Source organism: Wyeomyia smithii, chromosome 2 (assembly GCF_029784165.1).
Source record: "Wyeomyia smithii strain HCP4-BCI-WySm-NY-G18 chromosome 2, ASM2978416v1, whole genome shotgun sequence".
NCBI lineage: Eukaryota > Metazoa > Arthropoda > Insecta > Diptera > Culicidae > Wyeomyia > Wyeomyia smithii.
The window spans coordinates 78,520,505-78,544,095 of NC_073695.1; the positions used below are offsets into that span (position 1 = coordinate 78,520,505).

The 23,591-nt window shown below is 39.9% G+C and overlaps 4 protein-coding genes across 5 annotated transcripts; 2 read left to right on the forward strand and 2 right to left on the reverse strand.

The window, feature by feature from the left end:
* Positions 1-2,867: 2,867 nt before the first annotated feature.
* Positions 2,868-11,786, reverse strand: LOC129724979 (28S ribosomal protein S28, mitochondrial). Of its 2 annotated transcripts, XM_055680318.1 has the most exons (4): positions 11,397-11,786; positions 11,221-11,342; positions 10,991-11,164; positions 2,868-2,954 (listed from the first exon to the last, which is right to left on the reverse strand). In XM_055680318.1, the coding sequence occupies exons 1-3, from the start codon at positions 11,667-11,669 to the stop codon at positions 10,993-10,995; spliced, it is 567 nt and encodes a 188-aa protein (XP_055536293.1). In that variant the 5' UTR covers positions 11,670-11,786; the 3' UTR covers positions 2,868-2,954; positions 10,991-10,992. The 2 variants fall into 2 exon arrangements, with proteins under 2 accessions (XP_055536293.1, XP_055536292.1); XM_055680317.1 differs by lacking the exon at positions 2,868-2,954 and having other exon boundaries at positions 10,929-11,164.
* Positions 9,390-10,699, forward strand: LOC129724978 (enoyl-CoA delta isomerase 2). The gene is made up of 2 exons (XM_055680316.1): positions 9,390-10,109; positions 10,168-10,699. Exons 1-2 carry the CDS (start codon positions 9,711-9,713, stop codon positions 10,555-10,557), a joined length of 789 nt encoding a protein of 262 aa, XP_055536291.1. The 5' UTR covers positions 9,390-9,710; the 3' UTR covers positions 10,558-10,699.
* Positions 11,787-12,050: 264 nt separating the features above from the next.
* On the forward strand, positions 12,051-14,599 carry LOC129723475 (exocyst complex component 6). Its single transcript, XM_055677713.1, has 2 exons — positions 12,051-13,850; positions 13,906-14,599. The coding sequence occupies exons 1-2, from the start codon at positions 12,201-12,203 to the stop codon at positions 14,539-14,541; spliced, it is 2,286 nt and encodes a 761-aa protein (XP_055533688.1). The 5' UTR covers positions 12,051-12,200; the 3' UTR covers positions 14,542-14,599.
* Positions 14,600-14,630: 31 nt separating this feature from the next.
* Positions 14,631-18,397, reverse strand: LOC129723474 (uncharacterized). The gene is made up of 3 exons (XM_055677712.1): positions 18,079-18,397; positions 16,506-18,025; positions 14,631-16,447 (listed from the first exon to the last, which is right to left on the reverse strand). The coding sequence occupies exons 1-3, from the start codon at positions 18,257-18,259 to the stop codon at positions 14,819-14,821; spliced, it is 3,330 nt and encodes a 1,109-aa protein (XP_055533687.1). The 5' UTR covers positions 18,260-18,397; the 3' UTR covers positions 14,631-14,818.
* Between the last annotated feature and the right edge of the window lie 5,194 nt (positions 18,398-23,591).

Sequence of the window (23,591 nt, forward strand, 5' to 3'; positions counted from 1 at the left end):
CGACAGCCCGTCACCCTGCTTCAAACCATCTAACGTCACGAACGAGTCCGATATCTCACCGGCTATCCTGACGCTTGATGTAGAACCTTCGAGGGTGGCACGAATCAGCCTAATCAGCTGCGTTGGAAAGCCATGTTCAATCATAATCTGCCATAACTCATTTCTCTTGACTGAATCATATGCTGCTCTGCAGTCTATGAACAGATGGTGCGTCTGCAAGTTGTATTCTCGAAATTTATCGAGGATTTGTCGCGAGGTAAACATTTGGTCCGTCGTGGAGCGTCCCCCTCAAAAACCGCATTGGTACTCGCCAACAAAGGTCTCCTGCAACGGCCTCAGTCTGAGGAACAGGATGCGGGAGAGAATTTTGTACACGGTATTGAGAAGAGTTATGCCCCGATAATTGCTACAGTCCAGGCGATGGCCTTTTTTGTAGATCGGGCATATGAGACCCTCCAACCAGTCCGAGGGCAATTCTTAATCAGACCACACTCTTAGCATGATCCGATGGATGGCACGATACAGCTGTTCGCTCCCGACTTTAAAGAGTTCGGCGGGAATGCCGTCCTTCCCGGCTGCCTTGCAGTTTCTCAGCTCTTTCACTGTTTTCTTCACCTCGTCCATGGATGGTGGATCCACAGCTTGACCATCATTCTCAATAGTCATCCTGCTCCTTTCGACTCCACTGTTTCCCTCACCGTTCAACAGCACACTGAAGTGTTCCTTCCAACGCCTGGCCACCTTTGTTTTATCGGTTATCAGGTTCCCCTCCCTATCGTTGCACATGACAGGGGCTGACACGTTTCGATTCCTGATTCCGTTGACCTTCTTGTAGAAGCTCCTCGCATCGTGCCTGGAGAAGCAACCTTCCGCCTCCGCAAGAATACGCTCCCAATGTTGTCGTTTCTTCCGGCGATGGAGTCTCTTTTCAGCGGCTCTTTCATCTCGATATCTACCCATGCTCTGACGAGTCACAGCCGTGGCCAACATGTGACCCCTGGCGCGGATCTTCTCTTCCGTCACTCGCTGGCACTCAGCGTCAAACCACTCATTGGGCGCAGCTGCCGCAGTTGTACCCAACACTTCTCGCGCTGTAGTGCTGATCGAACTGTGGATGTGCCTCCACTGTTCATTTAGGTTCCCTTCAACTCTTTCCTCAATCCGTTCATCAACTTTCTGCGAGTACTCTGCAGCCACTCCTTCAGCTGATAACCGCTGGATGTTCAACTGCATCCTCCTCATTGCCTTGGATTTCAGCACGTTGGACAGCCGGGCGCGGATTTTGGCTACTACGAGATAGTGATCCGAGTCAACGTTCGGTCCTCTGAACGACCTCACGTCTGTAACGTCTGAAAAGTGCCGTCCATCACTCAGAACGTGGTCAATTTGAGAGCAAAGCTCTCCATTCGGGTGCATCCAGGTGTGCTTACGTATGTTCCGGCGTGCAAAATAAGTGCTACATATAGCCATCCCCCTAGCTACAGCGAAATTAACAAGCCTCAGGCCATTGTCGTTCGTAGTAGAGTGGAAGCTTTCTCTACCAGTTACGGGGCGGAAGAAGTCTTCCTGCCCGACCTGTGCATTTGCATCTCCGATGATAATCTTTATACCGTGTCCTGGGCACTCATTGTATGTCTTTTCCAGGAGCTCATAGAACTCCTCCTTTTCGTCATCGGGTTTCTCGTTGGTCGGTGCGTACACATTTATTAGGCTGTAGTTGAAGAATTTGCCCTTAATTCTCAACACGCATATACGGTCACTGATCGGCCTCCATCTAATGACACGCTTCATCTGTTTTCCAATTAGCACGAAACCGACTCCTCTTTCTGCTTTCACGCCGCCGCTATAGTAGATGTGGTACTTAAATGAAGTGTCCGCAATAGGATCTACTGCTCGGAATTCGCGTTCTCCCGATTTCGGCCACCGCACCTCTTGGATAGCTGCAACCTCCACATTCACCTTCCGCAGCTCTCTAGCCAGGATACTTGCGCGTGCCGGTTCGAGTAGAGTCCTTACATTCCAAGTACCGAGTTTCCAATAATCGTTGTCCTTTTTCGTTCGCCTAGATCCATGCCGATTATTCCGTTCCGTATTTATATCTGGATTGTTCGTAGTATTTAATATTCAGTATGCTGCCTAACTAGGGCTGCGGCACCTAGTCTCGCGACGGGGCTGCCGTCTTTGATATAGCTGGCGAGACACCGCGTTTCATGATTCAGCCGCCCGCTCCGGATCAGACGCTGTTGTACGCCGCCCCTAACATGGGGAAACAGCCGCGTACGTTCCTCCTTCCCAGTCAGCATACGACCAAAGTTTCCACCGAGGTTGGTTACCCGATCTCCGCTAAGGTTACTCGTATCCCGGTTGGCACCACGTGGAGGTTGGGATAGGAGTTGCTGGACAGAGGTGAATGACCACAATAGGATCTCAAGTGACACTTATCCAACCATTCGCCAAAAAACTTAGTCAATAAAAAAACCCTCAGCCCTCCTCGAGATCCGGAATGACCATCAAAGAGGACAATTTTAAATACTGGTCGTAGAGCGTTTCGGGTTTTTTCTAAAGCCTTTCTTGGTGGTTTACTTTACGCAGATTTTTAATTTTTTTACGTATCCCCCGCATAAAGAAAATATGACTATAAATATTCCAATTTCTACCATTGTGAATTAGGCTCAATCCGTTCTTTTGATTTTTACTCCCATCTTCTCCTCTACCTGTCAAACGCCTTGAGCAGGTATTAGACGAAGCAAATATTTGCTATTTTTGGTACGTTTTTTATTTGCACAAAATTAAATCTGTATTGAAAAATAGCTCATATCTTAATCAGAAAAATCAGCTAATATCTTAATTCCTTGTTTAGACTACGCCGCATATCACCTGATATCGCCAGATGATATCGGATATTGGACCTTGGGTGTCACACTACAGTCAGATGATATGGTTTGACACTTGATCTGGTAAATGAAAAGAGAAGAAAACAAAAACAGATTCGATTATCCGACACAAGTTTATCGAATTTCATGTGGTGGACAAGTGAGACCTCATACGTTTCATTTTATTAAATTTTTTTTTGACACCAGATAGTGGAACGTATGCCATAAATTATAATTCATGTATTTATTGAGGGTGCAAAATGCTCATCACTTCATAAGAAATAACAAAATCATTTTTAAATTAAAAAGAATAAAATAATATAGACACAAGAAGCGATAAAACGATATAAATTAAAGAAAATATTATCGTCAGACGGCCCCCTTAAGCAATACTGTCTATAGAAAAAAAAAGTTGCGGCTGCAGTTTTATTTTTCCTCGCTAGGAGGTTCTTCTATTCAATACCCGCGTTCAAAAAATAAGAACTGAAATATTTTTGTTTATTTTCCAGCTTTTTTATTAATTTTAAAAATTCATTGAAAATGTGCAGATCTTTTTCATGCGGGGTAAGCCCGCCCACCACCGGGTAAGATCGCCCACCATTTTTTGAGGATAAAAAATATTTTTAGGGCCAAACCGGTTGATTTTATCGGTATAGTGTCTTTGACAAAGTTGTAGATGGTATATTTTTTCATTCTTAATAGAATATGGTCGGCGTGCGACCAGACCGAACCAAGCGCCATTTTTTCGAAAATTGAGTTTTTAACACTAGTGGATGTTAAAACTGATAATCTATCTTTTATGAAAAAACGATCACGAAATCACAGTTTATAATGGTATTATAACCAAATTTCTCTGCAGCAACTTGCATTAAACATACGGGATGGTTAAACTTTGATCGCCGATTACTCGAAATAATGTTTTTGGCGCTTGATTCGGTCTGGTCGCACGCCGACCATATATACTGTGAAAAATCTGAAAAAAAAGTTTTTTTCTAAGTTTTAATTTTTTTTTGTTTTTCGATTATCCAAGTTCAAATCAATGTTAACCCTCTAGTGCCCAATGCCGCCATTTGTCGGGCTTCAGTCGAAGTTTGGAAAAGCTTCAATAAATACTTAAAAAGTGTTTGTAATGGTTCATAGTGATTTTACCGAAGCCCGTCTAGAAATTAACTTGGGCACTAGAGGGTTAAGGTAACTTTTTGTGGTTTTTAAAATAAATAGATTTTTCAGAACTGGGGTTTTCAAAATATTCAATTTATAATAAGCCTGTCTTTAAGCTAAAAATAAAAACTCATTAAACCTGTCTGTATGATTTTTTTGAAGACTTATTATGTATAGAGTAATAGTAATAATTATTAATTTTTTTATTCATATTTTCAATTTTTTATGTGTTTTTTTTTTTTTTTTTGAAGAACAAAATTACCAACGACTCTAAACATCAAACAAACCGCCCAAAAAAATTCTTTACAAAATTTGAGCTATTAATATTTCTATTACTCCATGATCCAAAAATCATCAAATTTTAGCTTACCTTTTGTAGATTTTGCAGGCAAAAACATGATTTTTTTGAAATAGATTTAAAAAAAAATTCAATTCTATTTTTATATCTTTTTATGTATACTTTTTTCGGAAGTAAAAAACTACTATTTTCAACTCTGCCGGAGACGTCATATCGATCAAACAAACCGCCCTGGCTCTAAAATTATTTTTGTTCATTAACACCATTTTACACAAGTTTACTTTTTTCAAAAATAAGTCACGTGAAAAAAATATTACTAAAAAGCTTTAACCAAATCAGAAATGGTCGATTAACATCGATGTCTTATGTGGCTTCAAATTGTTTTACTGATCCTGTAAATATTCCCTTTGTAGTGTCGAGGCATTTGGGTATTGAAGTAAAACAACAGGCAGTTGTATTTGTGGCGGTTTTACCCCATGTATAGTGGGCGACTTTACCCTCAATGGAACATTTTCATATCCATTGAAAAAGTAGTCAAAATTACAAGATTACTCACGGCCTTCGATATTTCCGAAAAAAGACAGATTCAGGCAAGCGGTCAAACGTATCTTCACGAATGAAACAATAGATTTTTACATAGAAAACCCTTAAGTCCCGTTGCCGCAAAACAATAGCGCATTGAATGGTTGCCAGCTGAAAGGTTGTTTTGATTATTTCTGTGACCGTTCGTGCACTATCAAAAAAGAAAGGGGTGCAAAATGTTATGTAATTATACCGTAATAGACATGTGAAAGAAATTTTTCAATTATTATATAACTTGGTAGTAAAACTACGGTGGGCGGTCTTACCCCGCTGGGCGGTCTTACCCTGTTTACCCCTACCTTCAGAGTTGGTCTCGAGGTACGATGCTGACCTAACAAGCCAGTTGTCGTAGGTTCGAGTCTCGGCTCGGGAGAGACTGTTAGTGTTAGTAGAATCGTAGCGCTGGCCCCGTTATTGTTGCTGTACACTTAACAGTTGGCTGCGAAGTCTGTGTATAATAAACAGAAGGTCGAGTTCCGAATCGGAATGTAGCACAAGTCTATTATCGTCATAATTAATTCAAAGTCGTCGGCAACATTGCCAGAATTTTATATAACAGTAACAATAAAAATATTCCACAAGGTAAGTTCAAAACCTGAAGATCTGGATTCACTAAACAAATCAACTAATAGCGAAATTCTTCATTCTACCAGCTCATCTAGTTTTGACCTGGAGCAAACCTAACTGCTGTCAAAATCCTTTCGTTATCCGCTTGATTTTAAACCAGTATGGAGGGGGATTTCATCACGGTGATACAGTGAGGCGCCTTCATTCTGCGCTACTCTTAATTCTGCGCACTTCGTATCAAAATGTTGATGCCGATTAATAAAAGAGGAAACATGAGCAAAAAGTACTGTTAATATATAGGGAATCACTCCCAAACATCACTTTTGAACCTCTGCTTTTAATTGATATTTTTTTAACAATTCCATACGAAGTGCGTAGAATTAAGAGCCGCGCAGAATTAGCCTTGCGGTATTTTGAAATGAAATTCGTGATATTTTGAGTGAAATAATGAATGAGTGTTGCAATCAGTACAAATTTTGTGTAGCTCCTGAATTATGTTTTCAACGAAAAATGCGCCCGTAATGCTCGATATTACGTGTGATGAATTGAAAATTAAAATTCTGTAAGTATGTTGTGGAACAATCTCAAAAATTGCGAAATATATTTCCCAAAGCTTCGAAATTTTATTGCACTTTCCAGTGCAAACGAAAGTCACGCGAAATTGAATGGTTTTAAATAGAATATTGATAAAGTGTTTCCATATTTACTGCTTTTTTATTTGTGCATCTGTATATAACACCTTCTGCAGTATAAGAGATTATTTTAAATCAATAGACATTATAGACTATCGCACGGTGACGTCACGCACCTGCGTTTGAACGATACTAGTAACTTTGTTTACTCTCGAGCGATGCATTTTGGTTTTCAATTTTGGTAGATCACCTCAATTTGGTCCTACAGCTATACCAGTTTTTATATATCATTTGAAAATGCCGCGTTTTCTGAGCAAAACGTAATATTTAAAAAAAAATATCGACTTCCTTCGATTTTTAAATGAAGAATAAAAAACTGCTCGAAATGTCTTAAACGACAGTTAACCCATAGAGCTTTCTGCGCCAGATCTCACAAATACAGGCTTAGTCATGTATCCTTATAAAATCGATTTGTTTTCAACCAATAAATCAGCTTTCGAAAAATATTTCACTTATGAATTCTGGTTCATTAGTGTTACCTGTTTTAACAAACTTTGTTTTAGTGGAAAAATAGATGAAATAAAACTAAAAATTGGCTTACAACTTGAATAAAAGTTCGGGGCAGGAGGAAATTTTTTGTTACCACCAGCGTGATGATTATTTGCAACCAAAAATAAAACTTGTATTAGTGAAATCGACCACTAGTACAAGCGCAGATAAGAAGGTCTATGCACGGTGTATGAGAGAACTGTCATTTAGGGCATTTCGAGCAGTTTTTTGTTTTTCATTTAACCTATTCCCGGCGGGTGATGTTAATGGCATCCCTGATATTCAAATTTTGATTTAAGTTTAACAATTGTACTTGAAAATTTGCACGATGGAACTATTCAGTATGGTTAAAGAACAGATCGATTTTTAATATGCCTTACAGTTTGTGTCAATTGTGCATTAAGTTGATGAATGATAAGAGTTCGAAGTTCATTTTTTGAAGCAAAAACTGATTTCTTTTCCGCCGGGATTGGGTTAAAAATCGAAGGACAACGATATACATTTTTTTTAAATCACGTTTTGCTGATATATCAAATTTAGGACCCAATTGTGACCAAAATGACTTTCAAATGTTGCGTGTGAGATGCCAGTACACTAAGAACAATTGAAAATTAAACAGCATTTCCGTTACGCATACGATTGCTTTAGCAGAAAAAAGCACAAAGTCCACAACGTAAACAAAGTTACCGACATCTGTCAAAAACAATAATAGATTACAATAGATGGTCGGAACGAGGCGCTAACATCGATTCGGATCACTACCTAGTGATAGTAAAGATATCCCAACTCTATTCGTTGTAAATAACGCCTGCTACGGTATAATCTCACGCAACTGAAGCAGCACAGTACACGTTATCGCTCGAAGCTGTGCTGTCAGAAGAGAGTGACCCTGAAGAAGCCCCTCTAGAGAATCGCTGGAGCGCCGTTAAAACAGCTATCAGCTATAATCGACGTAACGAGTGGTTTGATGAAGAACTCCGGCAGATCGCTAACAATAAGAACGTTAGAATGTGGAGCGATATAGACTGAAACGTAGGCAGCACTTCAAGGAAATAAAGCGCCGCCAAGAAGAGGCGAAATGCGACGAACTTGAGCAGCTGCTCCGCACACACGAAACACGAAAGTTCCACCAAAAACTTAACGCATTTCGCAGACACTTTGTCCCACAAGCCAAAATGTGCAGGGATGAGGATGGAGGCATTTAGACGGGTGATTGTGAGGTGATTGAAAGGTAGAAGCAAAACTACGATGAACACATCAATGGCGTGCAAGCAGGAGACCACAACATTGCTGGTCCATTTATAACTCCGATTAGCCGGCTGGAAGGAAGGTATACGACTGAACAAATCTTGAAATTGCATTGCGGATCCTCCAAAAGTGCCGCGAGTTTAGAATCTCTACACACCATCTTTTCGTAGATTTTAAGGCCACATACGACACAATAACCCACAAAAGCTAAGGTAAATTCTAGGCGAAAACGGCTTTCCGACTGATTAAGGAAACTGACAAGACTGATTAAGGCTACGGTGGAGAATGTGAAGTGTTGTCTGAGGATTTCGGGTGGAACGTCGGACTTCTTCGAGTCCCACAGGGGGCTTTGATGGTCTCTTCTGTCTAATGTTTATGTCACACTAGAGGGTGGTTCGAGGCGAGCGGGGCATGACTTTCAACAAATCATGTCAATTTTTTGCTTTGCGGATGACGTGGATATTGTCGGTAAAAAATTTGAGACTGTGGTAGACCAGTATACCCGTCTGAAACGTGAAGCAGATAGGATCAGATTGAAGATAACAACGTCTAAAACAAAGTGTATGTTTGTAAACGGGTCCGTGAGTTCGAGGTAGTCGACAACTGTACTGTGTGTACTTCGGCTCTCTGGTAATTGAAAACAACGATGCCAGCCGGGAGATTAGAAGGCGTATTATCGGCGGAAGTCGTGCCACTATGGGCTCCTTAAAAAACTACAGTCGCAAAACCTGAGTCTCCACGCCAAGTGTATTCTGTATAAAACACTAATGAACCAGTTCTGCCCGTAGAGAACCGGAACGACCGGATATCTACGGGCATGAGATGTGGACAATGCTCGAGGAGGGCTTACGAGCGCTTTGAGTTTTTGAACGAAAAACAGAGTCTAGAGGCGTAAGATGAACCCCGAACTTGGGCGCCTCTTCGACAAACCCAGTATCCAGAAAGTGACTGAGCATGTAGCTAAACTACCGGATAGCTACCCTGCAAAATTGGCGTTCGCTTCAAATTCGGTAGGAACAAGTAGATGAATGGCGCAAACAGCATGATGGGTAGACCAGATGGAGCACGATATGCAGAGCAGGGTTGCAGGGTTCCCGCGGAGTTCGAGGAAGGCAGCCATGGACCGATAGCAACATAGCATTTTTACAGTGTACGTTTTCTTTAAACAATCAATTTTTGTCAAGAAAAACTCTCGAGCAATTATTAAACGCAAATAATAATTCAAACCTTAAAGGGTTACACGAAAACAAATTCGCAACAGATTATTCTTGTGTCGAAATGGCCTCTTAACCTTAAGAACAATGAAACCCTTCTCTCCCATCAATTTTTTCCATTGGCACGGTATCTTAAAACCCATAACCTCTTATACCGAAAGCATATTCGCAGTTACAAATACAAACCAAAGAACCAATTTGGCCGAAAATTATGCCACAGACGTAGCACGAGTACGGTTGGACCTTTTTGTTTCTATATGTTTGATATTCTGGTCGTCCACTTTTGGTCTGATACTGTAAATAAACTATCGCGAGCTGGTCGGCTTAGTTTTGTTTGAATTCCAAAAACTAATCAACCATTAACGATGAATTAAAGTATATGGTATATGAGAAGTAGACAGTGTAAAAAATGTTAGTGTAAAAAATCCCAACTCATACAAAAAATTGCAAGATACAATTGACCTTTGAAACGTTACAATCTTAAAAAAACACCTCTTATCAAATCAAACAATATAAAACCTGCATAAGTGGTAGATAGACTGCATATAATCTATGTACAACAGTCTTACAAAAACATCTATCCACAATGGTTGAAAACAAAACTCCGGAACACTTGGTAATCGAGCAATTTGGAGCAGTTCGGCGAATTACAATCACAAATCCTCGAAAGAAGAATGCTATTAACCTACAAGCGTATCGCGATCTAGCAAACCAGATAAGTGCTGCCGATCAGGATGATAGTGTAACGGTGCTGGTGCTCACCGGAGCCGGTGATTTCTATAGTTCCGGTAACGACATAAGTGCGCTGCTTACGAGCGAACGTTCGGTTGAAGAGCGTCTCGAGTCATCGCATGCATCCTTAGCCCGAATGGTAAAAGCTTTTTACTCGTTCAGCAAAATGCTTATCGGAGTTATAAATGGACCAGCAATCGGAATTGCCGCTACCACTGCTATATTATGCGATGTTCTATACATGGAAGAGAATGTAAGAGTACGATATGTGGTCTAATTTAATAATTACAATTATAAGTCAATTTTTTCAGGCCTATTTCTACACTCCTTTCACAGCGCTGGGTCTTTGCGCCGAAGGCTGTTCTTCGTATACATTCCCCAAGCTGATGGGAACTAGTAAAGCTTCAGAAATGTTACTACTAAACCATCGAATGAGTGCTCAAGAAGCACTGCAATTCAACGTGGTCGCTGATCTTTTCAAGCGGAAGGATTATGAGCGAAAAATATGGCCTCGAATTCAGCAGTATGGCCTACTTCCCGTTGGTTCAATTAAAGCTACAAAACAATTGATGAAGAAATTCGATCTTGACAAGCTTGAACAAGCAAGCAAAGCAGAATTGGAGGCGCTGGCCAAACGATGGCAAACTGAAGAGGCCATGCAAGCAGTAATGAATTTTATGACTCGTAAAAGCAAAATTTAATACGAGATTAAATGAAACGCTCAGGGTTCTTAACTCTGAACAGGGTTATTCACCGAACGAAATATCGATTTATCGGTTTACAACTTTATGAAATTATCAATTGGTGTACAAATTAATAAAAATCACCTACTACAGAATTCAAGTTCGTGAAATTTTTAATCAACTATTCGTCAAAAAACCCAATTTCCCTAGATGTCTAAAACCTACTCAGACGATCCTGATAAACTGCAAATTAAACCAAATTTATAAATGATCGACGATATGAGAATGTTCAATATTATCATGGTCGCACTCTTCAACCGGAAAAGGTCAAGTGGTGTGATGAAGTGTATAAAAATAATAATCGAATTCTTTTGTTCTATTTACAAATTTTCAAAAATACTGACTATTACTTCAAATATTTCATGTGAACATCTAACAGAGCAAAGCTTACCGTTACGACTGTTCCGGTAACAAAGTTTGTGCACTTTTAACCGGGGAAGATATTAATCCTAACAGCTGGCAATCCGCTTCCAGCAGTGTGAGATCTTTCTCGGACCCAAGGAATCGTGTTGAAAGTTCTAGGTCGCGAATTCGCAATCTAACGCGTGCTCCCCGGACATATGCTCTAAAAACGAATATTTTAATTATTCCACGACAAATAAAAACAAAAGGCATTCATACTCAGCATTCTTCTGTGGTCTAACACAAACACAGTGAAACTTCCAACCAAAGTCGATGTACAAATCATCTTCCACGACGTGAAATATTTTTCCTGCAACAATTTTGTTTTCCGGATCTCCCAGCTAAAACAAAAATAAATGGTCACAAAATGACTATTTAAAACATAACAACCTTACATCGATGAACTTGGAATTCCTAAGCAGGGAAGCGAATGTCTTTGGAGGCTCACTGTCACTAGTTTCCGGAACAGGCGCCGAATGTTTTTCGTAAGCTTTGGCGAACCCACCTAGGCGTTTCTCGACCGGCTGATCAACGGCAGAGTGTGGAGGATTTTTGTCGCCATGTTCTTGGCTGCTGCAGTGTCGCAGGTAAGTAACGTTATTAGGTCTGCTCTTTCTGAGTGAAGTTGCCACCAATCTCCTCAACGAGATATTTAGTATTTGCGACATTTTGTACAAATTAAACAATAATTAGTGCGGGTAAATTCTCGAAAAACTATGCGGAAGTGATCCGCGGTTGACTTTTATTTTTGTTATTAAAAAGGTTAAGGTATTACACGCTGCCATTGAAGTATCTAACAAAAAAGTAGTAGTTACTTGAAAAATACAAATAATAAAATGATTTTTAACAAAAATAAAAACAGAGAATAAGAATTAATAATAATAAACAAATAAACATTATGTATATAACATGATTAAAAAACTGGAATAAGTGCAAATTATCACGTATGAAGTTTTTGATTACTCATTTTGAGTGATTTCAATCTACTTTCTTAGTAGAGTGTACATTAAAACCAGAAGTTTTTGAAGGGAGTCAGTGATTCCGACAATTCCGAGTCACCGTTAGCCTGTCATCATTATCATTGCAATTATAAAGTTTTCTCGAAAAGCAAAACACCCACATATAATCGGTATATGCCGTATAAATTAAACAGTTAGAATAGTTTTTTTCTATTTCAAATAGTCATTTTCGTCGTTACGATGGCCGGAATCTCGATGCAAGACATCGAAGCGGTGGATGACTATTGGGGTCCAACGTTTCGTACAATCCTTGAAGGTAATTCGCATGATCAAATTTCGGAACAGTTGGAGAGCCGGATTCGCTCCCACGACAAGGATATCGAACGAATTTGCAATCTGTATTATCAGGGTTTTATCGATTCAATACGCGAACTGCTGTTAGTCAAGTCACAGGCACAAGGTCTCAATCAGGAAGTGCAAGCACTAGATGGTGGATTGACAAAAGCTTCCGCCGGAGTCATTGCCAAGGGAAATGAGCTGGTAAAAGCCAGAAAGGTTGAAGGCAATATTGCTGGAGCTATCGAAGGACTTTCTAGTTGTTTACCTGTTTTGGAATGTTATTCAAAACTTTTAAAACAAGTCAAGGAAAAGAGATATTACCCAGCGTTGAAAACTTTGGAACTACTAGAAAACGAATACTTGCCCAAAGTATCGGGCTACAGATTTTCGCAACAAATGAGAGAAACCATTCCTAAATTGAAAGAAAACATCAAAAAATCTTCAGAAGAGGACTTTCGAGAGTTTTTAGAGAACATACGTAAGTTTTCACCAAGAATCGGTGAGATCGCTATGAAACATACTAAGGAACTGCAGAAACGAGACTTAGATACGATAATAGCTGAGTATAAACAGATGTCCCTCAACGGAGAATGTATTGATGACGAAGAAGATGTCAATGCTCAGGATCTAATTGATTTTTCTCCTATCTATCGCTGCTTGCACATTTACACAGTTCTTAACGATAAAGAATATTTCGAAAAAGACTATCGTAAGCAAAGAAGAGATCAGGCAAAACTAGTTCTACAGGCTCCACAAACTATGCACGATAATTTGGAAGCTTACAAAACATACATATACTCGATTGTCGGATTCTTCGTAGTTGAAGATCATGTCATGAATACTGGTGGAGAAATCGTCACACAAACGTATCTAGATGATCTTTGGTCCTCCTCTTTGACCAGAGCCGTGAATGTTCTCAGTATGTCCTCATCATCTTGTACAGATCCTAATATTCTATTGCGCATTAAAAATCTCATCATGCTCAGTATTACAACTTTGAAAAACTATGGCTACACTGTGTCACAGCTTTGGGATCTGCTGCTGGAAATGCGAGATCATTACAATGAGGTGCTTCTTCAGCGTTGGGTCAATGAATTTCGCGATATTCTGGATAAAAGTGATTTTCTCCCACTTGAGGCACGTACCCAAGAAGAATACGACGTTGTACTTGAGCGCTTTCCTTTTCATTCCGAACAACTGGAAGCGCAATCGTTTCCCAAAAAGTTCCCATTCTCCCGGATGGTACCCGAGGTGTATCATCAAGCAATGGAGTTTATGTACGCTTGCATGAAATTTTCTGAAGAATTAACACTTTCTCCAAACGAAATCGCAGCGATGGTTCGAAAGGCGGCTAACTTGCTGTTGACTCGAAGCTTCAGCGGATGCCTGTCTGCGGTGTTTCGTAGTCCAAGTTTGGCACTGATGCAGGTTATTCAGATTATCATCGATACTCAGTATTTAGAAAAGGCTGGGCCTTTTCTGGATAGCTTCGTGTGTAAGATGACTGGTACTAGCCAGAATGTGACACAGACACCGTCTGCGATGTTTCAGGTTAAAAAGTCAATATCTTTTTTTAAATCAAGTTACTCAATATTGTTTTCTTCAGGTTGCCCGTTCAGAAGCGGAGCAACAGGTATCAACAAAACTTTGCTCTAAGCTAGATGAATTCTTTGAAGAACTGGAAGGGTACGACTGGTTGCTGCCAGAAAGCTATGGTCACGCGTCACCTTTCGTTACGGACATGATAGCCTTTCTTCAAAGTACATTCCAAAGTTTCTCCTACATTCTACCAGGTGTTGCTCAAGCTGCCTGCCGTAAAGCGTGTGAACACGTCGCTACGCGAATCTACAAATTAATATTGTCTGAGGAAATCAAGCAAATCTCAGGTGGAGCATTAGATCAAATTAATTTGGACCTGATGCAGTTTGAACTGTTCGCCGCTTCCGATCCCGTTCCTGGGCTACGAGAGGGCGACTTGTCAAAATATTTCGCCGAGATTCGTCAGCTTTTGGACCTACTGATATCGGAGGATTGGAGTGCATATTTGCACGATTTCGGCAAGGATGAGAATCGTTACTCGCTGGTGCATCCCTCGACGATCATTGTGGTGTTGGAGAAACTGCGCGAAGCGGACAAGAAATCGATGCTCTCGTTGATGAAGTCCAAGTCCGAGCGAGATAAGAAAAAGCTACTTGAAACCGTACTCCGACAGTTGAAACAACTTGCGGAAAGACAAAATTAATTGTTCTTTATAATTTATACAAATAAATGACAAAACGTCTAAGATCGTGCTTCACCAACCTAGAATAATTCTATGAAATGAACTAAAAGGAAATTTTGAACGTTTATTATGTACTGCAAATAAATATGTATGCAAATTCGGTTTAAATAGTTAAGAATGCATCGAGATAGTAACGAAAAATGACCTTCGCTGCGAAAGTAAATCTAATTAGTAACATCACATCATATGTTCTGGTGTTGCTGCAATTTCTGTGGTATTTTACCGCTTTTACGCTCCCTTAACGCTTCGGTTGGCAATTATGGCAAATATTGCGTCTGGTATAGCTCGAATAGCGCGTATAGTCTCGAATCATTGTCATTTGGTTCCAGTACTGATTACTCCAGTTGGCGTAAATTCGATGATACAAAATGGTGCGATCTTCATTCCTAGCAGACGATTTGCGTGCGTTTCTTGATCGACCCGATTTACCTTCGGCTTCCGCAACTGCAGTACTTATTTCTTCTCTATCCCACTCGCGCTGATCGAAGAACGATGAATTGGACATCTCACTGTCGTATTCCGAAGAGTATGAGCTGGCGTCCTCGATATCTTCGGTAGCTGCTCTTGCGTCCGTACGTGGAGCAAGATCAAGCCTCGGGTCTTGTTGTTGCTCGATCTGAGCTTCAAGTTCGAAGGCATTCTCTGAATTAACGAGCAAATCCAGTGATAAATCATCTTCTTGGAATCGAATTCGTTTTGGCGGATCATCTTGCGGAATGACTATTTCTTCTTCATGTTCAAAAACAGATCCATGATTAGAACCGCATGTATTTGAATTGAGATCAAAACCGGATGCCGCTTGCTCGTCCATAGTGGATGTCGGTTGATTGTGAAGGCGGGACGGATCCATTGTAATTCCGCAGGGAACAACATCTGGAACAGACCCTTTGCGAGAATCGATGTCTCGATCACTAACCGGATCGTCGTGAACTTCAAGACTGCAACCGTCAATGGAAAATTGGAACGGCCGCTGCTGATGACCTACTTCCATTTCCTTCTGTTCCATAATTTTTGCAAACAGAGCATCGTTGTTCACCTCCAACGGAAGACAATTTTGATCAGGCATTGGTACTACCGGATCTGAAGTTTGACTGGTGTCGGATGAACTGTCTGAAGCGGATGAGCTCACTTGATGTGCCGGTACAGCACTGCGAATACCCTGTACTCGAGAATTAGGAGTTGTAAAATCAGATCCAACTTCTACCTTTTTAGTGGTGTTTGAGCTGAAGGAACTATCTGTGGTAAAACAAGATTCTGGAGTAGAGCAACTGATTTCCGGTGATGAAGGAGTCAGTGATGGTAGTGATTGGTCTTGTGCATCCTGTCGTGGCTTTACTTCATCCCCAAAATCAATCTTGTTCATCGCTGCAAGAAACAAATCATCGGTTACGGATTTTTTTTTACTGTCCAACTCTCCATTGACTGTGGCCAGCAATATTTCAGGAATCACATCAACGTCTCGTTTTACATGGTGCGAACACCCCGTAATGTTTGCCGATGTCTTTTCACCAGCAAATTCAGCCTTTACCTCGATGGAAAAGGTATTTTCAGTCTTTATTAAATTTTGTTGCTCAAGATCGCTTATTGCTTCAGGAAAAATTTGATCAATTTCATGAGAACATTTAGATTCAGCAAAAGATTCGTTTCCAATAGGCGATGTTTTCAAAGAAGTACACTCTTCTGTATCTGCCAGTTGCAACTTGTGCATCGCCGCCAAAAACAGTTCATCAACTTTTGAGGATCCATTACCATTAGAGACAGAGACAGAGATGATTTTCTGTGTTTCTTCATCTTTGAGTTGTAAAATACCGTTGTATGTTGAAGATTTCGTTTCACATAAGTTGTTATCGTTATCTGTGAACAAGTTCTAAAAAAATGATGTTGGTTTCAGTATTATAAAATTATAACTACAAAACATTACTTACATCAGCATTGATTTGACTTCCAATCTCTTCCACAGAATTTGGATGAGTGTCAGAATTCAGGTCATCACACTCAAAACCATCATCGACTAATGTCTGATCGAACGCCACGTTCGAAAGATTCTTCGGATCGACACTTTGCTTCTGCGTGTCTACTTCAGCTGTTACTGTCATCGCACCTGCATCGAGCGATATTATACGTTCAACTGTTTCTTCTTGCTCATCAGCGGTGGTCACAGTCAATTCTTTCTTGTGCAACATTTGTTCAATCGAATCCGCCTCGAGTACTGAATCTACACGTTTCTTGGATGCTTCCTCCAAACTATCTTCGAGGTTCTCCGATGATTTACGCTCTATTTCGGTTCGGGAATCGACTTCCTGAATTGTTTCCAACAATGATTTATCCGCACCCCTTTCTCGAATTTCCTGCTCCAATGTTGATGCGTAAATTTTTCCATACTTGGCGTACTGATCAAAATTCCATATTTCTTCGATATCTGCAGAAGGTAGTTGATAAACGAACATCTCTGGTCCACCAATATCGTGTAAAATTTTTCGAAAGCGTTCAGTATCTTTGGCCGACGAAAGCAAGGTTATAGAAATACCTTTCGTTCCAAATCTGCCGGCTCGACCAATTCGGTGGAGATAAATCGAATTATCCTTTGGAACATCCACGTTTATTACTAGGTTCACATTCTCAGCATCGATTCCCCGCGCTAATAAATCGGTTGCGATTAGAATCCGACAACGGAACTCCCGGAGGTTTTCCACTGTCTTAAGCCGAACCCGTTGTTCCTGGCCGCTACGGATAACCTCAGCCTGCCAGCCGGCTCGGTTTAAATAACCACGATAGGTATCAGCTTTTGTCTGCGTATTGGTGAACACCAAACACTGATTGTAAGGAACCTTTTTCAGAATCTGATTCAATTCAGCAATCTTTCCCATAACCTCCTTAATATTGTCTTTCGCATCCGGCAATTCTCGCACGAATTGCCGAATACCATGTAAAACAGGAACCTCTTTTTTCGGAGTTACGCCAATAAATTTCTCATTCAAATACTTTAGTAGTTTTCTGTCACGGTTTTGATAAAAAGTGGCACTGCACATCACCGTCTGTCGTTTTACAGGAAGTGAATTGATAATATGATCCACATCAGATTGTAATGTCCCGGTGATCAATGAATCAGCCTCATCCAGTACAAGTACGCGGATTGCTGTTGTGTTTAGGATATTATTTTTAATCAAGTGCAAAATACGACCAGGTGTTCCGATTACAGCAGAACAGTTTTGCATATTTTTTCTGTCCTGTGTTATATCCATTCCACCGATAAAACTTCGCGCTCTGAAACTAGGAACCGAATAACCGATTCGGTTCAATACCTGCTCAATCTGTACGGCGATTTCCCTAGTAGGTACAATCGTAAGGGACTGCGGGAATAACACATCCGGACAGTGCATTTCAGTTATCAGTACTGCAAATACTAGTGTTTTTCCGGTTCCAGATTTCGCCTGTACTAACAAATCTAAAAAAAATACGAAACAATGAAAAGTGATGTTAAATTGGCTTGCTTCCTACCTATTCCAAGTTTGCCCAATGGAATCGCACGTGCCTGTATCGGCGACGGGTGAATATAGTTGTTCCGTGTTAGACCCCTGAGTACCTGCTCCGAGAGAAACATGGAAGAAAACTGTAAACTCCGATCAAACTCAACGTCCGCAGACCGCTCCCGTTCATCGTTGAGATTGTGGCCTGCCATTGAGACAGTTGCGAACAGAATTTTATCTTATAATATTAAATTGAAAGCCTTATTTTCACTGCTGCCTATTTCGCGTCCAAGTCTTTCTCTTTCATTGTTTCTTGTTTCCTTTCATCAGTTCAATGTACACGTAGAAATAGAACAACTTGAAACTCGGTTTAACTGTACTCAGTCGGTCGGCATACGTGAAAATATTTCATCTTTCAGCACTATCAAGGCCCAAGCACAAGGGATACGTTTGCGTTGCGTTGACGTTAATTTGACAGAAAATGTATAATATAAAATAATATAATATAATATAATATAATATAATATAATATAATATAATATAATATAATATAATATAATATAATATAATATAATATAATATAATATAATACAATATAATATAATATAATATAATATAATATAATATAATATAATATAATATAATATAATATAATATAATATAATATAATATAATATAATATAATATAATATAATATAATATAATATAATATAATATAATATAATATAATATAATATAATATAATATAATATAATATAATATAATATAATATAATATAATATAATATAATATAATATGATATAATATAATATAATATAATATAATATAATATAATATAATATAATATAATATAATATAATATAATATAATTTGATATAATATATTATAATATAGTTCCGGAGTACTTCGTGACAAGGGCGAATCTCACAAACTGTAAACAAATAGAGATTTTACCGAAAACGTATGAAGTGAGCTACTATCTACCTTTAAACTTCGAAAAAATAATGTATCTTTTTTCTAACTATTAAAAAGTACGATGTTTGTTAAGGGCGAAATCTACTTCATATAAAAACGAAATATAATGAGGAATACGCCCTTTTTGTTGTTTACGTTAGTGAAAGGCGAAACTTGACTTCGTCTTGATGACTGGGCGGAATCAAAGTTGTCAACAAAATAAACATTAAAAGCAAAGGGCGTATTCCAATACAATAAAGTAAACAAGGCGTATAGTAAAGGGCGATACTGTCGAGCAAATGAAAATAAGGCGCATAGTAAAGGGCGATACTGTCGAGCAAATCAAAATGAGGCGCGTAGTAAATTTAATTTAATTTAATTTATTAAAATTCATTTGACAGAGTGTGTGTCTTAATGAAAAACTTAATACTAGAACAATGTCAATAAATAATCACAAAAAGGTTACCTAACGCGAATTCTATTTTTAAAAGCTGTAGCAGTTATATTAAAATCGAACGCATCTGCTACTGTGTTAAAGCTGGCCGACATGAAGCGTATTGGGTCAAATTGCCCATACTGTGCATTGCGTTGAGGCGGGTTCAACAGGGATCTTGGTCTGAGAGATCGTTCGGGGGCATATATATCCAGGTAGCCGAGGATTTCCGGAGCATCGATTTCATTTAGAAGAACTTTACCAATGAATGCAGCTTGCGCTTCAAATCGTCTCTGCTCAAGAGTTTGCATTCCTTAAAGCCGACAGCGATCAGTGTAGGCCGGCAGATTTGTGAGATTGCGCCAAGGGAGGAATCTTAGCGCATATCGTACAAATTTACGTTGCACGGATTCAATTCTGGCAATACAGGAGTTGTGGAATGGACACCATACAACGGAGCAGAATTCTAAGATAGACCGCACTAGAGAGAAATACAGCGATCTGAGACAAAACGAATCATGGAGCTCGTTAGCTATCTTAAACATGAATCCGAGTTGTCGATTAGCTTTAGCGATGATTTCGTTGTAGTGCAGCTTGAAAGATAGTGCAGTATCTAAAATAACTCCTAGTTCTCGAATTTGTGTCACTCTAGATAAAGGCTGACCCGACATAGTGTAGTCGAATAAGATTGGCTTCCTTGTCCGATAGAAGGAGATGACACTACATTTCTGAATGCTTACAGAAAGGAGATTTCTAGAACACCATAGGCTAAAAATATCCACCAGTTGCTGGAGCTCAACGCAGTCCGCATAACTTCTCACGACTTTAAAGAGTTAACCGTCATCGGCGTACAATTTATGGCAACCTTCCGGAAGTAACAGAGAAATATCATTGATGAATATCATGAAGAGTAGCGGTCCTAGGTTGCTACCTTGCGGGACTCCAGAGACATTCGTGAACTGCGCAGAAAACTCACTTCCTATCTTCACACAGAGTGTTCGATTCATCAAGTAGGAACCAAACCATTGCACGAGAGCAGATGAAACTCCAAGTTTTTCAAGTTTAGCTAGAAGTATCCTGTGGTCTACTCGATCGAACGCCGCTTTCAGATCGGTGTATATTGCATCTATTTGAGCACCGTTACTCATGTTTCGCAAGCAAGTCGAAGAGAATTCGGCTAAATTAGTCGTTATCGAGCGTTTCGGGTGGAAACCATGTTGATCCGACGTGATGTAATGTTTGCAGCTTGCGAATAGGGCGTCGTTTACAATTATTTCCATCACCTTAGAGCATGCGCAGAGAGATGTGATGCCTCTATAGTTTTGTACATCACGTCTATTCCCTTTTTTGTGCACGGGAAACATAATGGAAAATTTCCAACTGGATGGAAATACGCATTGCCGAATAGATAAGTTGAACAACAGGCATAACGGGTGAATAAGGACAGAGGCACATCGTTTAAGAACGCACGACGGAATTCCATCTGGGCCAACTGCAAAGGATGATTTCAGTTTATCTATGGCAGTGATGACGTGACGACTTGTTATTTCAGGCAGGTTGAAATCAAAAACATCTCTAGAAGGGCCACTCAAAGCAGTATCAACCTGAGCATCGGAAGCAGTATGCTCATGAAAGTTGCGCTGAAAACTACGGGCAAACAGAGTGCATTTATCAAACAGAGTCCTGCCGTGACAATCGCCGAGAAACATATCCACTGGTAACCCTTCTTCTTTGCGCTTAGAATTAACGAACGACCAAAATAAACGCGGATTCCGTCTGAGGTTGCCCTGCATCCTGGAGGTGTACAGTTTGTAGAGGGAGCGGTTGGATGTTCTATATAAGGGGCCATCCACATACCACGTGTAAAGATTTATAACGATTTTGACCCCCTCCCCCTCCCCCTCCGAGGAAACTGCCCATATAAATTCTAAAAAAAATGTATGGAGCGTGGACATTAGCCACCCCCCCCCCCCTCAAAGCTGTCCACGTGGTATGTGGATGGCCCCTAAGTTACTGATTCGGTTGAATCTCAGCTTCGAAGCCGGGCAGCGCGCTCTGCAATAGTTTCGCAACACCGCGGAGCGCTGCGACTTGAGATGACGAGGGGGAGATAAAGGGCGATACTGTCGAGCAGATCTAAATAAGGCGCAAAGTAAAGGGCGATACTTTCGAGAAGATCGAAAAAGTTGCATAGTAAAGGGCGGAACTGTAAATTCTCGATTATACAATGTAAAGCGACTGAAATTCAAGTTTTAGGTTTACCATGTACAAAGCTAGAACAATTTCGCTTTTATTAGAGTATTTGGATGACAAATATCCTGTTCCACCGTTATTTAGGATTTGAATTTGTGATTGAAAACTTTGTTAGTCTTTTTTGAGTTATGTAGTCATTGTAAAATTCGCCCTAATCACGAAGTAGTCCGGATTTTCTGTGTGGTTGACCTTATGTCGTTTTCGTTTTCGCGGTGTAGCGACACTCGGACTACACTTTTGACACCGTAAATGTTTTATTTCATTTTCCGGACTACAATTTTTCTGTCTCTGACTACTCTTTTTCTGTCCCGGACTACACCCGAAAAAAGCAGAGTGTACTGTAGGAAGTTACCAACACATTCACACGTATGTGTCAAAACTGGTTTGTTTTAGTTCTCGTTCCACGTGGTAGAGTGTCAGGTAATTTTTTTTCAGCACATTTCCGAGATGGACATATGAAATGGAAACGAAACAAAATGACGATGGCGATAATGACCAAAACAAAACAAATTGACAGCTATCCCATTATAACGCATACCAATGCAACTACACTGAAAATGCAACTACACTGAAAGGAAGGTTCCGCATTTGAAGCTGCAAAGTGTAGTCCGGAAAAAGTGTAGCTACACCGCGAAAACGAATTCGACATTAGAGTGTAATAACGACATGTTTCAGTTTCTTACCCTTCTTACCGTATATATTTGTTTCGGTGTTTAGTAAGCTTAGAGCAAGCGCACCGGTGAGTTGCCATTTGAGTTGCTATTTTCACAACGCTGGCCGTTGCTATTTTGGATGGCAACCGATTTTCGCACCGGTCGTTGCTAATGGGGATTACCAATTCCACTATTTCTTTTTCACACCAGCAGTTGCCAATTTCTGAAGACCGTCATTAGCCAGCGTTGGCAAAATGTTTGTTTGTGATGTATTTCGCATATTTTTTTGCGGATCTAGTAATAACCAACTTATCCGTCAGTCAATCGTTTCCGAAATGATCTACGTTTTTTCTACTTCATAAAATGTTCCCTCCATTTAACATAACTTTGTTTTAACTTTGTTTTCGTTCTCCCAAGTTATCGATAACATAATTCTTTTGCAGCTTTTTTTACTTGTGCGTACATAAATTTTTTCATCCTTATATGTTTATTTGAAGTAATTCCGTAAAACTGGGCACGTCCCGCAACGTTGGCTTAAATGACTATTCTACTGAAAGCTGGCGAACTGTCATAATTTGTATTCTGTATTTCATGCTGTCTCGGTTCCCACCAGGGGGGATCTATCTGTCAAAAATCGTGTAACCAACATATTCGGCAACATGGTGTTTGTTTTGGTTTTTGTTCCTTTTGGTCATGAAATTGACCGATGTGAAATATTATAGAATTGGAATGTTTTCCATCGAAACTCGAGAAACCGCGGAAAACTTTCATGAATGTTGTTTAGCTATTCACATTTTCCCCCATTATTGTTCATAGTTACAAACATCATGGACCAACAAACGTCATGGACCAACAAACGTCATGGACCAACAAACGTCATGGACCAACAAACGTCATGGACCAGAGTTGATCTGCGATAACACACACATATATGAAATTTGACAGCAGTGAATCCCCTCTGGTTCCCACAGTTTGCTATTATTATTTGAAAATTTGCCGCCAAAAAGAACTTAAATATAGAACGCGTAAATTGTTTTCGATTATTTGATTGATTCTAGTGATGAAGAAAGGGATTTCGCAAAACAATTTTCCTTATACGCATTAAGAAAATGGTTTTTGGAAAGATTCGGGGCGACTTTCAGCCTAGTAAATACCCAAAAAAAACGCCATACGGAGGAAGGTGCCATCCAGCGTTTTAACAACGGTCTATACCGATGACCATTTCCAACGCCGCTTTCGAACGCATCTTAG

Coding starts and splice junctions, on each gene's coding strand:
- LOC129723475 (XM_055677713.1), top strand. CDS start 12,201: ATGGCCGGAATCTCGATGCAAGACATCGAAGCGGTGGATGACTATTGG. Junction 13,851..13,905: donor CACCGTCTGCGATGTTTCAG/GTTAAAAAGTCA, acceptor TGTTTTCTTCAG/GTTGCCCGTTCAGAAGCGGA.
- LOC129723474 (XM_055677712.1), bottom strand. CDS start 18,259: ATGGCAGGCCACAATCTCAACGATGAACGGGAGCGGTCTGCGGACGTT. Junction 18,026..18,078: donor ATTGGGCAAACTTGGAATAG/GTAGGAAGCAAG, acceptor TATTTTTTTTAG/ATTTGTTAGTACAGGCGAAA. Junction 16,448..16,505: donor GAAGTCAAATCAATGCTGAT/GTAAGTAATGTT, acceptor TCATTTTTTTAG/AACTTGTTCACAGATAACGA.
- LOC129724978 (XM_055680316.1), top strand. CDS start 9,711: ATGGTTGAAAACAAAACTCCGGAACACTTGGTAATCGAGCAATTTGGA. Junction 10,110..10,167: donor TTCTATACATGGAAGAGAAT/GTAAGAGTACGA, acceptor CAATTTTTTCAG/GCCTATTTCTACACTCCTTT.
- LOC129724979 (XM_055680318.1), bottom strand. CDS start 11,669: ATGTCGCAAATACTAAATATCTCGTTGAGGAGATTGGTGGCAACTTCA. Junction 11,343..11,396: donor GGAATTCCAAGTTCATCGAT/GTAAGGTTGTTA, acceptor TTTTTGTTTTAG/CTGGGAGATCCGGAAAACAA. Junction 11,165..11,220: donor AGACCACAGAAGAATGCTGA/GTATGAATGCCT, acceptor ATTCGTTTTTAG/AGCATATGTCCGGGGAGCAC.